The sequence below is a fragment of the Barbus barbus genome (genome assembly GCF_936440315.1).
Source record: "Barbus barbus genome assembly, chromosome: 41".
Lineage (NCBI taxonomy): Eukaryota > Metazoa > Chordata > Actinopteri > Cypriniformes > Cyprinidae > Barbus > Barbus barbus.
In genome coordinates this window covers 9,273,405-9,289,201 of record NC_136719.1, presented here as the reverse complement: position 1 = coordinate 9,289,201, position 15,797 = coordinate 9,273,405, and the positions used below count along the sequence as shown (strand labels likewise).

Here is a 15,797-nt window from a genome sequence, read left to right as displayed (position 1 = left end):
TAGTTTTATTGTGTTTTCTCCATTCACAGAAGCGCTGCATGTGCGTAAGATCTGTTGAATCCATCTTACACTATCCTCGGATAAACTCTAAACTCGTCGGTGCATTGCCATTGCGACTTACCTATGAAGAGTTCACAGCTGAGCGCGCGGGCATTTCACTCGCTGGATGCGTCAGCGTCACATTTGCATAGTCCGGACTACTTGAATTCCTGATTGGTTGACAGCAAATTTCAAATATTAAATGGAACGATAAAATAACGTTATTAACCAGTTAATGGCCATTTCAAATTTTCTATTCTGTTCGGAACTATAAAACTTGATTTAGTTTCTGTTTCCGGTTCTGTTCCAATCAAAATTTCTTTCGTTTCCGGTTTTCGTTTTTGTTCCTTGAACCGGTTCAGAGCCCTGGTAAATATACTACGTTACTATCACTAATAAATACGTCTTTCTCTCATATATTACATGAAATCATTCTACATCATGCCATGTGTACAATATAGGCTATAGTATGTTACATATAACAAACATAAACATCTGGTGACAGACAGAGAGCATGAGATGAAAGTCGTATCCTTTGACAGGTTGCTGTGGTAACTGCAGGATCATTAAGCAGGGCTGCAGGTATATGTGATGTATGCCTGAGTGTGTTTGTGGTCTGAGAGCTTTTCAATGTGGCCCCTCTCCTGAAAACTGACCCACCATTAGCTCTCCTCCTCCTCCACTCATGCCCTTAAGGGGGTCAACAGCATCCTCTACTGTAACAGTGCACACACACACACACACACACAGAACACACACACTGGGGTTCTCCAGGTCAACAGTACACTCTACAAGAGAAAACTCTTCAGGTACATGTACGGCACATGTAATGCAGTTTGCATGAAATAGCAAATAGCTGAATGGAGCAAAAACCTAAATGTGAGTTTCAGTGAACTGTGGAGCTCTACTCCTAAAGGACATCTTAGAGGGCTTTTTGACCAGAGCATGAAGATCAGGTTCAACCTTGACCATCAAATCCCAATTATTTTATAATTTTAACTTGATTTTAACTTAACTACCGCTGATAAACATGCTGTGTTTTGTTTATGCTCGGGAGGCTGCTTTAGAGAGCGCTGTCTTGCAGTGTTGCCATGTCCTCATATTTACAAGTGCTTTTAGGCATGTTGTTTGGTCTTATCTCAAAAAGATGGGCACTTAATGAAGTTAATAAAGTGGTCTGTTGTGGATATGAGACATATGTATTTTATTTTTTTTGGTGTTATAAAACAAAGCATTTGGGTGTTTTAGTGTTTTCTGTGCTTGTCCTTGTTTGTTGTTGATCTATGAAGATCTGGCAACACTGACGCTTTACCGCAGGGCTCATGAGCGCATCTAGCCCCGTGCTAAGTTAAGACTTCTTTCACTGTTATTTTCTAGCATCTCACATACAGATAAAGACACTGATGCACGTTCAAATACGTCATTAACAACTAGTTGCTCAGTTCGGTTCCGTACACACTGCGTAGAACTTCTGTAAATGCGTTTGTCACTACCTGTATTTTTCAGCAGTTAATGCAGTTGTCACTCCCATATTTTAGTGAATTATGGGTGAACAGAACGCGATTAAGGAGTAAAAAGTGAACTGACCACCGAATTTAGCTGCAGTGTGTATGTGGCCATGGACTATTTTAATGATGTCCTTACTACCTTTATGGGCCATGAACTTGGTAGTTGTGTTGCTGTCTATGCAGGGTCAGATTTCATCAAAAAGATGAACAAAGGTCTTACGGCTTTGGAACAACATGAGGGTGAGTAATTGAGGACAGAATTTGTATTTTTGGGTGAACTAACCCTTTAAGAAAGTATGTAGTATGACTTTTGATTGCACAATGACTTCAAACACAAAAGCAGACTGCTTACTCCTCAGCATCCTTTACGGCCCAGATCATCTGCCACTGATTTCCAGGAACTATCTGGCCATTGTCCCAGTATGACATTGGGTTTATGTGATCTGTTCCTTCTTAAACTGAGCTACCAGTCTGTTCCCCTGGGCTGTTTAACAATCCCACTCAATCCAAGCACAGAGTCTCTGACAAACTGCACATTTCTCCATGACTTTAGGAACGATTCTACTCGACCTCATCATAAAGTTTCATTACATCCCTTTAGTAAATGTATTCGGGCGTAGTGAAAACTGCACTGTTGCACACAATAAAATCAAATAGACAACTCTTTCATTTCGACAAGGTTAAAACAGGTCAAACAACTGCAATATTATTTTAGATATCTATAAAACGCTCTTCCTGTATAGAATATGTAAGGATATAACGTTGGTTTTTGTGCAGTGAGTGAGCATACCGTCTCTCTGCAGGTGATTAGCTATCCGCAATTCTCATACCGTTAAAGTGCCACTCCCCATAGAAACAAAGTGCTGGCCCACACTGCCCCCCAGAGGATGCTTTGAGTAATTGCGAGAATCATTAGCATGACTGAGCTGCAATGGGTAAAGTCAAATTCAAACGCATTGGTTTGGTATTTCTTGTACTGTAAATCTCTCATTATACTATATTATGCTATATTGAATACATAAATCAAAAAACAAAATCCATTAAAAAAAAACAATAGAAACCACATAATTTGTAATGGTTTTAGTGGTTATAATGGGGATTGTATTGGTTTTAATGGAAACCGTTATGGTCCCTGTGGGTCTCTACTGGCAATTTGCCACCTTCTATTGGTGGCTTGTTAAAACCACTAAATTCTAATGGAATATGCCTCAAAACACTTTACAGGAAACCATTTTTAATGGTTAATATAGTTGATAGTAATGGTATTTGTAGTGGAAGCCATTATCATTTCTGTGATGGTTTCTATATATATATATATATATATATATATATATATAGCAAGGTTATCCACGTGTGTGTGAAATACATGCTAACACTGTCAAAATGTGCCATTGGCAAAAAGCATATTACAATGAGCTGTTCCAATCAATGTTTTTGGCCCTACAAAACCAGTTTGGCTGAAATCAAAAACAATTTTTTTATTTTGGCTGAATGCTGTCAAAAAACTTGACACATGGTGTCTTTTGTTGATGTTTCAGGTCTATTTGTTTCTTAGCATTGTAACAGCAAAAAATCAACACAAAAACTCATTTTAATTTATTTATTTTTAAAATAAAAATTCAACAGTGTACTCAGTGAGCTGAAACTTGTATGGAAATTTAATGTTGTATTTTAATAATTGCCAGAAGGACTTTGGGAATTTGTTGTTTTGCTTCAGAAATCTGTATAAATCAGTGTTTTTGTAATTTAGGTGTGCAATGTGAGTGAAGTTTTTGAACATAGTCTTTCTGCTTAGTGTGAACTCATTAGTTTCACTTGTCCACTTATTTTAGTTGTGTGTGTGTGTGTGTGTTTGTTTACGGCCCCATTTTGTGTACTGTATGAGTATGTGTTATCAGTAGTTTGAGTGTGGAGGTGTTTGGGATTTTAGATCAGAGTCTCTGGTGGAGTTTCCTGTCCAGCAGGAAGTGTGTTTCCTGCACAGGCCTGCCTGGCTCCAGAGGGCCGAGATGAGATTAGGCCTGTCCTACACAGGGACACATACAAACACACACTCTTGCACACAGCTAGCCATCAGGCTGGTCAATATGGACTATGAGCCCAAGCGAGCCAAGAAGGTAAGTTCTTTTGTTTCATTATACATTAAAACTACCTGGATATACATCTAGGAATATTTCAAAGATGTGTGTTTGAAGTGTGTCGCGGATTTTCTTTAAACCTGATCATGCGACCTCTAATGTTAACATTTCTGTATGTATGTTCCACATGATATACCAAAATCCTTGTGTGGGTGATAACTTGATGCCAGTAATGCTGTTTGTTTGTTGACTCGTTTTTTCTCAGCTGTGGCGTTTGCTGAATGCGACAACTCATTTGGAATTGAATTTCTTATACGCGTACTTATACATTGAAACAGGCCTAGGGTTTGTTTGGGCCATTCCACCGAATGGGTGCCATTTGCTGTCAAAAATCTTCAAAAAAAAAAGATTTTTTAAAGACTGAATCTAGTAATACACATTTAACTATTCAAAATCTGTACTGGTTCATTTCAGGTAACTTTATTTAATTTTTTACACATTTTTTAAGTGGAAGATGGATGCATTTTTCTCAGTCCAAAACTCTAATGTCTTTTAAAAAGCATGTTTAAAAATGTCAACAAATTCCTTCATTTCTCCCTCAGGCAGGTGTTTATTTTAAAGAAATTGTTGGTTTCAAGGTTAAAAATATATTATTTTTATCATAAAAAATCACTAATTATCTAAACAAGGTGCATTTTTCTAAAGTAATAAAGTTAATTATATATTTTAAATTTGCAGTTAGATTACTGTGCAGGACACTTTGCGTAATAAAAAAAAAAAATTATAATTCATTTTTATGCATGTTTGTACCTATAATGTCCTGGGGACACAAATGGCACCCATTTGGTGGAATGACCCTATTATGAAAATAAAAGATTCATACTTTATAAGTAAATATGCTTCAAAACACTAGAAGTAACTTCTGTCATTTTTATCTACTACTCCACACAGATGTTATCTCTGGTTTATGTCTCTCTCAGTCTTAACCTTCTACTGGACATATTTGCCTATATGCAACACCTGCTTTACAGCCTGGCATTCTTAATTGTTATGTTTCATTTTTTTTTTTTTTTTTTTCATTTCTGAAGTGCTGATTGCTTGAGGCAACAAAATTTAAAAATATACAGGTGCATCTCAAAAAATTTGAATATCATGAAAAAGGTCAATATTTTTTGTCACTCATTTCAGAAAGTGAAACCCATATATTATATAGATTCATTCCACATAGAGTGAAATATTTCAATCCTTTATTTCTTGAAGTGTCTCAGAAAATTAGAATATTACATAAGATCAATAAAAAAAGGATATAATATTAAATAGAAATGTCAGGCTTCTGAAAAGTATGTTCATTTCTATGCACTCAATACTTGGTTGGGCCTCCTTTTGCATCAATTACTGCATCAATGTGGCGTGGCGTGGAGGCAATCAGCCTGTGGCACTGCTCAGGTTTAATGGAAGCCCAGGTTGCTTTGATAGCGGCCTTCAGGTCATCTGCATTGTTGGGTCTGGTGTCTCTCATCTTCCTCTTGATAATACAATACAATCAAGCACAGTAACACCATGGTCATTGAACCAGCTTTTGGTACCTTTGGCAGTGTGGGCAGGTGCCAAGTCCTGCTGGAAAATGAAATCAGCATCTCCATAAAGCTTGTCAGCAGAAGGAAGCATGAACTGCTCTAAGATTTCCTGGTAGACGGCTGAGTTGACTGTGGACTTCAGAAAACACAGTGGACCAACACCAGCAGATGACATGGCAGCCCAAATCATCACTGACTGTGGAAACTTCACACTGGACTTCAAGCAACATGGATTCAGTGCCTCTCCACTCTTCCTCCAGACTCTGGGACCTTGATTTCCAAATTAAATGCAAAATTTACTTTCATCTGAAAAGAGGACTTTGGACCACTGAGCAACAGTCCAGTTATTTTTCTCTACAGCCCAGGTAAGATGCTTCTGATGTTGTCTCTGGTTCAGAAGTGGCTTGGTAGCCCTTTTCCTGAAGACATCTGAGCTGGTGACTCTTGATGCACTGACTCCAGCTTCAATCCACTCCTTGTGAAGCTCTCTCAAGTGTTTGAATCAGCTTTGCATGACAGTATTCTCAAGCTTGCGGTCATCCCTGTTGCTTGTGCACCTTTTCCTACCCAAATTCTTCCTTCCAGTCAACTTTGCATTTAATATGCTTTGATACAGCACTCTGTGAACAGCCACACCTTTCAGTAATGACCCTCTGTGACTTACACTCTTTGTGGAGGGCGTCAGTGTTCATCTTCTGGATCATTGCCAAGTCAGCAGTCTTCTCCATTATTGTGGTTTCAAAGAACAAGAGATACCCGGAATTTATACTGTAGGGATGGTCATTAATTGAAACTCAAATGTAAATATTCTAATATTTTGAGATACTGATTTTTTACTTTCATGAGCTGTAAGTTCTAATAATCAGAATTAAAAAAAAAAAAAATTGAAATGTTTTACTTTACATGTAATGAATCTAAAATATATGAAAGTTTCACTTTTTGAAATAAGTTACAAGAAAAAATGAACTTTTTCATGATATTCAAATTTTCTTAGATGTACCTGTGTATATATATATAGTTCCATTTTAAATAAAGGAAACATATTTTCCCGCAAAAGGTATCATAATGTGTGCCAGAGAGGGTTTAATTATGCTCTATGGCAATATGTGATGTACCAATTCTTCTGAGACTGTTTCCAGAGATTCAGAGATTGCAATGCTGAGCCACATCTTTGTAGCTGAAGATAGTAATAGTTGTGTTTAAGTTTAATGATGGAGTCATGCGACGTGGTTGATTAATTGTTTTGAATTTGCCTTTCTTAATGCTTTTTGACTAACACCCAGAAAGCAGTCAGGATGATTGATAAGCCCCATTAGATCACATCTGATGTGAAAACACACACTGTCACCGACATGATGTGTGATTGATACACATTTCTTACATTTTAAATGATTTTTATCACACACATTACACACACACTGTATAAATCAGTAGGTTGTCATTAGGGCATGTTGTCTGTAATCTGTCTTCCGTATCTAACAGCTGTCTCGCTGATGTCACAGTTTGAACAGCAGACTGATGTGTGTTACATCATCATAAAAGCAGATTTAAACAGGCTTTCACAAATCTGACATCAAGCAAGTGAAGTTAAATAATACACAACAGTAAAGACTTGTTTTAGTTTAAGTTTCTGTGCATGTTCGTAATGTCAGAATTCTGAGAAAAAGTCAGAATTGCAAGAAAAAGTCTAAAAGAATTCTGAGTTTATATCTCACAGTTCGGACCTTTTATATTTCATAATGAATGTTTATAAACTAGCAATTCGTTGATTTTATATCTCGCAGTGATGACTTTTTTCTCAGCATTGCAAGAAAAATCTCTGAATGAAATAAAAGGTCACAATTATTAATTTAAATTTTTTTAAATCCCATGCCTCAGATTGAAAGGAACTTTCAACTGCACTTTATATATCACAATTGCTTTTCCCCCTCATTATTGCAAAATCTCTCATCGTCACTTTATATCTTTTATCTCTTATGCAAACTCTTGTCTCAGGGCTTTGTAAAGCGCTTGGTGTTCTCTAAATCTAGCCGGCGGCAGGCAGAAAAAAACAGTGTGTACCGTAGACCCCTTCACACTGTCCCCCTCTACCCACCTGACTACCTCATCCACCCAGAGAGACTCATCTACGACTATGTGGAGAAGGAAGTCAAGGTTAGTCTGACAACTCAAAGCAAACAGATCACATTAACATGGAAACATCAACTGAATTTTATGGATGTTACCAACAGTTCCTGGGACACTTGACATGGGTGTCATGTTCCCTGAACCCGTCGAGCAGAGACGAGCTGCTGCAGCTTCTGGACACAGCCAGGGTGAGAGTCACTGTAATGTTGTTCAGAGGATGACTTAAAGGGATAATTCAGTTAAAACACATACACACTTTGAACTTTGAAACCAACATAAAGCAGATTAAATTGTCACATTTAAAAACTATATTTATTTTATTTCTTTCAAATAAAAAACAGAAAATTAAACAAATGATACACTGTGTTTGTCTCCATCCATAGAAACTGAGGGTTTTGCCTCTGAAGACCAGTGTGGAGCAGGACTGCATTCTCAGCCTGTCTGCTCGCTGTCTGCTGCTTACCTGGAGGGACAATGAAAAACTGCTGCTGAGAATCCCCACACATGAAATCGCTGCTGCCTCATACCTGCGGGATGATGCACTGCACCTACTGGTGCTCAAAACTGGTCAGTAGGAAATTAGGAACAATGTACAATACCAGAGTTTATCGTGGTTACTATCTATTCTGTATTAGTAAATTTGATTAGGCCTACTGTAAATAAATTAATTCACAAAACACATTTTAGGAATACATTGCATATTTCTAAATTACCTTAATTAGTTTATTTGTAGCAGACAAATATTGGAATATAATATCAAAGTTTCAGGAAAAAAACATTGAGTTTCAGGTGTTAAAACACATCCAGTAACAAATAAATAAGTAACAAAGTATGTAAAGTATGTGGACAGTATGTAAATTGGAGAGAGATAAAGCAGTGAGAAAAAAACAGTGACGGTGTCTGTCAGTTTTAGTTTGCATTGCCATGAAACATTTGCAAACTTTTGAAATAAATAAGGATAGGAGGAATCTTCAATAATGTGTTTGTATTCTCAGGTCTGAATGTGGACACTGTACTAGCCGGTGACAGTCTGGAGAACAGGCCCACTGGTTTGGAGAGCCGCAGACAAACTATAAGCAACACTGACCCTAGGCCTGCAGGGGGCACCATGGAGCGCCGCCACACCATCTGTGGTGTGGACTGGAAGCTCTCATCCCGCCATGAGCCTAAACAGAGCAGCGTGGGTGGAGGAGGTGGGACAGGGGGTGGAGGAGGAGGTGGTGAGAGCCTAGAACAGAAACGTGTGAGCGGGAGTTGGGAGCGTAGACAGACCCGAAAGCCATGTGGAGGTAGCTGGGAGAAACGGCCAGTGAGTGGGAGCTGGGATCGGAGGCCTGTAGGGGGCAGCTGGGAGCATCGGGGAGGTGGAGGGGTCATAGGAGGTAGCTGGGAAAAGAGGCAAGGGCCTGGAGCTAAACCAGGTGGAAGCTGGGAACGGAAACACACGCCAGGTGGGAGTTGGGAACGCAGGCAAGCTTGCACAGGGAGCTGGGAGAGGGGAAAGTCCTATGGTAGCTGGGAGAGGAGGAACCATAATCCTCTGGAGCCCATGCCATGCCCTGATGCCTACTGCAACCTCGTCTTATTGGCTGTAGAGAACAGGGTGAGGTTATTCCGCCATTTAAATGGAAGGATTGATGAATAAATGAATGGGTTAAAAAGCCTTGAAAATGGATGGATGGATGGATGATGGAAATGGCCTAATAAGCAATTGATGCGCATGTATCGGCAGATGGATAAAAGGTTTAATAATTGAAGAATGGATGGAAGGATGAATCAGAGGGGGGATGAATGGATGGATAGATGAAAGGGTTAATGGAGGATGAATGGAAGGAAGGAAGGAAGGAGAGATAAAAAGGTTAACAAGTGAAGGATGGATGGAAGGATAAATGAAAAGGTGAATGGATGGATGAATGGATGAAAGGAAGGACGGATAAAAAGGTTAAAATGAAGGATGGATGGGTTAATCAATGAGGGATGGGTTAAAAATTCATTAATGTGGATGGCTGGCTGGATGGATGGATGGATGGATGGATGGATGAAAGGGTTAATAAGTGGTGGATAGATTTATGGATTAGTAAGTGAGGGATGGGTAAAAGCGTTATTCAGATGAATGGACGGAAGGATGGGTAGTTGAAAGGGTTAATAAATGATAGATGGATGGATGGATGAAAGTGTTAATAAGCGATGGGTGGATGAATTGATGAATAATTGTGGGATGGGTTAAAGCCAATAATGTGGCTGGATGGATGAATGGATAGACAGCATTTCATGTGGATGGATGCTGGATGAGTTAATAAGCAATGGTGGATGAATGGATGGATAATACAAACATTGTAGTTGTGGCATTTGGAGAAATTAATTATTGCTGCTGTATAGATATAAGGTGATTGTGATGAATGAGAAAGTCCTAATTTAATCAGTGGGTGTGAGCCTCAGGAATATGAGTGCCCTTCTGCAGTGACCGTGCTGACGAGATGAGTCGTGTCAGCTGTGACGTAAACGGCGCGCTCAGAGTAGACTCCCCTGTGATGTAATGCCCAGACTTATGTAAGAGCATGCTGTGTCAGTGGTCTGTGTGTGTATGTGTGTGTGCCTGCATAAATTAATATGGAAGGGATTGTGTTGACCCACATTATAGTCTGGCTGCTTTTGTTGGTGTGCAATATGTGTGACTGTGTATGAGAGAAAAGCAGAAAAGGTGGCAACATTTAAAAGTTGTTTCTAGCTATAGACACTCAATGATTTTCTCTTCATTTGATTCTTATATTGATCACGCACAGGATGCTGCAGAGGAGTACTGCGCGCTCATCTGTCAAATGTTTCAGATCATCTATGGACATCAGACCATTGAATGTGTCGACAGGGCAGGATATCACTACACCATGCCTGACCGCTATTGGCTACAAAGGAGTGAGTGACGTCAGTATTGCTCTTTAGCAGCCAGTTAACAGTAACCAACCTCTACAGTGCCGAATGTCCTTAAAACAGTGTTTCCCAACTGGTGAGTCGGGACCTAAAATTAGATCACAGGTCTGTTCTGATCTGGTAACAGCAGGCTAATTGAATTAAAAAAGACTAACTTTTGTCACGTATAATTATGATAGCAACGTAAATAGAAAAATTTAATTTTAAATTCTTACTATGTATCCCTGAAACCCACTTAAAACTTTCTAAACTGTTGATCTTAATATATCTTGCATGTACTGTCAATGCATATCTAAAATGCACTCATCAATAGCATGCTTTGCAGTACAGTTTCAGTTGCCACTTAAAAGCACAAATTTATAACATGTTGTCTTTCTCCCTCCCATCAATACTTGTCCAAGGTGACAGCTGCCTTACTGACATGACATATGGCTATGACACAGACTTCAGCTGCTGCAGTTCATAGTGAGTGTCTGTTTGTGCATTATAATTCATGAAATATGTCTTTATGAATTATCATTACATTCTATCCCTTTCTTCAGTTTGTACATTTTGATTTTGTAAATCATTGCCTCAGTAACCAGCAGCACACAACAGAAATTCATTAATGCAGTAATGACCCTGTCTGCCATTGCTTGGACAAATATTTTAATGGGCTGCAGTCTAATATTTTTGCCATTTAGAGCCCAGAGCGGGAGGGCACATATTAAAAAAAAAAAGCTATTTTAATATATGTGAGCAAAAGGGGGTGTGGTATTAAAAATAGCTTTTAAGCTCTGTCACATCTGACTTCATATGTGTTATCTCTCTTCCCAGTGATGGTTCACAGGAAGCATTTGATCCGTATTATAGTGAGAACTACAGTGAGAGCTCATCTCTCTCCTGCCATGAGTCACATCGAAGCCTAGCCTCCACACACAGCGACTCTGAGCCCTGTAATGCCAGTCTGCAGGAGTACATGATCATTGTAAGATGCTTACACGCATACAATTATGTAATACAAGTGACACTTCACCTAAAATTTTAAATTCTGTCATCATTTACTCATCCTCATGTTGTTGCATGTATATACTGTATGTACACACACACAATATATTTAAAGTCTTTTGAAGCCATATGAGGCTCTGTGTGAGGAACAGACTGAAATTGAAATAAAAATGAAATTTTCAGTCTAAAATTTAATTTGCACTTCACACTTTTCTTTTTTTAGTTTTAGGCTTGTTTGTTTTTGTTTTGTTTTTTAAGGATTCAGTTTTATTGCATTAAAACAAGCAGACTCACACATTCCTGTCTTTTGTTAAGGTGAAATTCTTTGACTGGTGCCCCAGTATATAATCTGACATGCACTTATTGTACAAACCTTTAGTGACATGTGACCAAACTCACCACTCCACTCTTAAAAATAAATGATTCCACAAGGGGGTTTTAGTAGCAGTGCCATAGGAGAACCATTTTGGGTTCCCCAAAGAACAGTTCTTAAAAGAACCATTACTTTCTTAGTATGAAGAAGACAGATTTAGATTTTATAATCTGATAAATATTTTCCCACTATATTTTGTAGAAGCATTATATGTTAAAGGGTTAGTTCACCCAAAAATGAAAATTCTGTCATTAATTAATTACTCACCCTCATGTCGTTCCAAACCCACAAGACCTTCATTCATCGTTGGAACAAAAATTAGGATATTTTTGATGAAATCCGAGCGTTTTCTGACCCTGCATAGACAGCAACACAATTGACACATTCAAGGCCCAGAAAGGTAGAGAATGCTTTTTGTGCGCAAGGAAATTAATAATTTTATTCAACATTTTCTTCTCTTCCATGTCAGTCGACGCATGTTCACGAAATTGTTGAATAAAGTCATTATTTTTGTTTTCTTTGCACAAAAAATATTCTCGTAGCTTCATAAAATTAAGGTTGAACCACTGATGTCACATGGACTATTTTAATGAAGTTCTTACAACCTTTCTGGGCCTTGAACGTGTCAGTTGTGTTGCTGTCTATGGAGGGTCAGAAAGCTATCGAATTTCATTAAAAATATCTTAATTTGTGTTCTGAAGATGAACGAAGGTCTTACTGGTTTGAAACGACGTGAGGGTGAGTAATTAAAGGGATAGTTCACCCCAAAATTTTGTCATTAATTACTCACCCTCGTGTTGTTCCAAACCCATAAGACCTTCGTTCATCTTTGGAACACAAATTAAGTTATTTTTTATTAAATCTGAGGGCTCTTTGACCCTCCCACGGTCAAGGCACAGAAAAGTAGCAAGATGATCAACAAAAGTAGTCCATGTGACATCAGTGGTTCAACCATAATGTTACGCCACACACTTGTGTCATTGTACTATCGTGAATGCGCGTCCACAAGTGACGCGTTAGAGACAAAAATATGGAATAAAGTCATTATTTCTGTTTTCTTTTCGCAAAAAAAAGTAGCTTCGTAACATTACAGTTAAACCACTGATGTCACATGGACTACTTTGTTGATCATCTTGGTAGTTTTCTGTGCCTTGACCGTGGTAGTTTCCTTGCTGTCTATGGGAGAGTCAGAGCGCTCTCAGATTTCATCGAAATATCTTAAATTGAGTTCCGAAGATGAAAGGCCTTATGGGTTTGGAACGACATGAGGGTGAGTAATTAATGACAGAATTTTCATTTTTGGATGAACTATCCCTTTAAAGGTTCTTCATGGAACCATAGATGAATTGTTATTGTATAAACTTTAGTGAATAAAACATTTTTGACATTTTGCCTAATAATGTGGTTCCCAACTTTTGGAAACACAAAATTAATCATGGTTATTTTAAAACGGCAGTACCCTCAGTTCATGGTAATGAAAAGATCTGAAATCAAGCCTAGCCCTGGGAGGGTTGAAATAACATGAGGATGAGTAAATGACAGCATAATTTTCATTTGTGGGTGAACTATCCACTGCAGTTATCCAGAATATTACTGTCTCATTATAGTTCTGTTGTACTATATTTCTGTCTTGTGTTCTCATTGCTTAGTTGAGGAGTAAGCTGACGCCTCAGGAGATTCAGCAGTTTGCTCTGTTTCTGAGAGAATACAGACTCGGTGCTCCGATAGAGCAGTTCTGCACTGACCTGCTGCAGCTCTATGGAGATTCACGCAAGTTCCTGCTGCTTGGTGAGAAACTCACAACACAGAATACAAAAGTCACCATAGATTCTCTCTCTTTCTCCTTCTTTGCCTCTCTTGAGGAATTTGAGTGCCTGTTTAAATCCCCAAGGGGTGTGTTTGTACGACATTATAAAGTCTGAAATCATATTTCAAAAGTCATGATTTATTGGATTTGGCATTGTATTCAGAGTTTGTGTAATTGCTGTCTATCATTAGCTCATTAGAGGGATTAGAGTAACATAAAGCCTAATGCATATTCATGAGCACCTGGCTTTCACTGGAGCAGTCGTGGTGCAACAACCTTTCCAATAACATCACACTTTCACAGCGTGACAGAATTACAAAACTCTACTAACACTAGCCGCTGTGGGAAAAGAAACATGATACAGACTATAAATAACTCTGACCACAATTCAGAACTATAAATAACTCTGTAACTGTGATCCCAGATTTGTCAGAAATACATATTTAGATAGTGAGTCATTAAATAATCAAAATGGATTGTAGAGTACATTTCCAGTGCGACACAAATTTGTCCAAATTGATTAGAAAGACCTTGTAGATGTTACTTCTGCAGTGAGTAGGTAAAGGATAAAGCAAATTACAGCGATTGTGTGCAACAGAGACACAATTACATAATACACGCTGAGCCACTTATACCTCTGCTGGCCGTAGACTTATCTGACCTGACAGGCAAGCAAAAGGCTGAGTCAGCTCGATACAGCTCTGGACAAGTGTGAGACTGTCCGCGCTTTTGCCATTCAGACCATTCAGTATTGTTAGTGTGAATTTATAGAGGACAGTTACAGTGCTGAATAGAGACAATTAATCACAAACGTGAATGCTGCCACATTCTCACAGGAAAAAGCTGTTTAAATGTCTTTACAGTCACTTTTGATGAATTTAATGCGTCCATGCTGGATAAAAGTATGAATTACTGAACTCAAAAGTTTGAATGGTAGTGTATATACAAAAAAACGCATCTTTAAAATGTATTTATTGTAAGTTTTTTTCAAAATGTTTGCTTGTTAATGTGACTAACAATACGTATTATCAATTGTAATCCAACAAATTAATGCTGTCTAAAAATACAGACTTATGGTGCGTTCTCATGTATTTCCTCTCCCACGTGAGCAGGCATGAGGCCCTTTATTCCAGATAAGGATGTAGGAGTGTTCGAGACGTTTCTGGAAGACATTGGGATCCGAGAGGGTGGGATTTTGACGGACAGTTTTGGCCGGATCAAGCGGAGCATGAGCAGCACATCTGCCACAGCAGTCCGTGGCTATGACGGCTGGACTCTTCCTTCAGGTTCCCAGGATTTTAACCGCAGAATCGATGACATCACACACAACATTGAGGCTTTGGGCTTTGAGGAGGGAAACGGAGACATAGAAGAAGAGGACTATTACCTGTGAAACATACAGAATGAACTGACATATGGATATATATATAAGCCACAGCTGTTGCAGAATTTATGAAAACCGGGTTTAGGTCACATTTCTTTGATTCATATTCATATATATATATATATATATATGTATATATATATGTGTAAAATAGTCAAATAGTTAAACATTTGCAGTACATGCATTCTTAAAAATAAAGGTGCTTCAAAAAGTTCTTCAAGCGATGCCATAGAAGAACCATTTTTGGTTCCACAAAGAACCATTCAGTCAAAGGTTCTTTAAAGAACCATCTCTTTCTTACCTTTTTATAATCTGAAGAACCTTCTTTCGCCACAAAGAACCTTTTGTGAAGCATAAGGGTTCTTCAGATGTTAAAGGTTCTTTATGGAACCATTTAGACAAAAAGGTTCTTCTATGGCATCGTCAAGCACCTTTATTTTTAATAACACTGAGTGCTGCTGATGAAAAATGGGCCTTTTACATCCTATTTGCATTTGTAAATCTGCGTATTATTTGCATGCAAGTTTGGTTATTTCATGTTCTGCATGAATGATTTACAAAAGAGAACCGATGCAGTGAGGAAGTGCCAGAAAGAACATAAGTAATTACGTATTATTTGGAGAAAAGGTCACTTAGACATAAAAGGAGAAAAAGAGAAAGCAATCATATAATAATGACGACAGTGATGATGATGGTTATGTAGAGTTTTCTTCCAGCCAGTGAACACTACACAGTTATCTGCTGGAGCCGGAGGGTTATTGACTATGGCTGCTGTCTGCAGGGAGAATAACTCATGAAAAACTCAGCCTTGACATTCTTTCCAGTGACACTGTCACCTTGCCACAGTCTGATGCCCTTCCCTTCCCTCTTATCTATGCCAACCACAGAAGGTTGATGGGCACTACACTCAGCATTGGGGGTTATCAAAATGGCATATATCTGTCAGGCTAAACGTTTGTTGTGTAATAGAACCAGGCAGAAGAACAGGG

General features: G+C 38.5%; 1 protein-coding gene across 1 annotated transcript; it reads left to right on the top strand.

The window, feature by feature from the left end:
* Positions 1-3,592: 3,592 nt before the first annotated feature.
* On the top strand, positions 3,593-15,031 carry LOC306860130 (cerebral cavernous malformations 2 protein-like). Its single transcript, XM_079401676.1, has 10 exons — positions 3,593-3,664; positions 7,198-7,356; positions 7,434-7,517; positions 7,713-7,896; positions 8,325-8,932; positions 10,113-10,242; positions 10,659-10,722; positions 11,074-11,224; positions 13,267-13,405; positions 14,537-15,031. The coding sequence occupies exons 1-10, from the start codon at positions 3,635-3,637 to the stop codon at positions 14,815-14,817; spliced, it is 1,830 nt and encodes a 609-aa protein (XP_079257802.1). The 5' UTR covers positions 3,593-3,634; the 3' UTR covers positions 14,818-15,031.
* Positions 15,032-15,797: the final 766 nt, after the last annotated feature.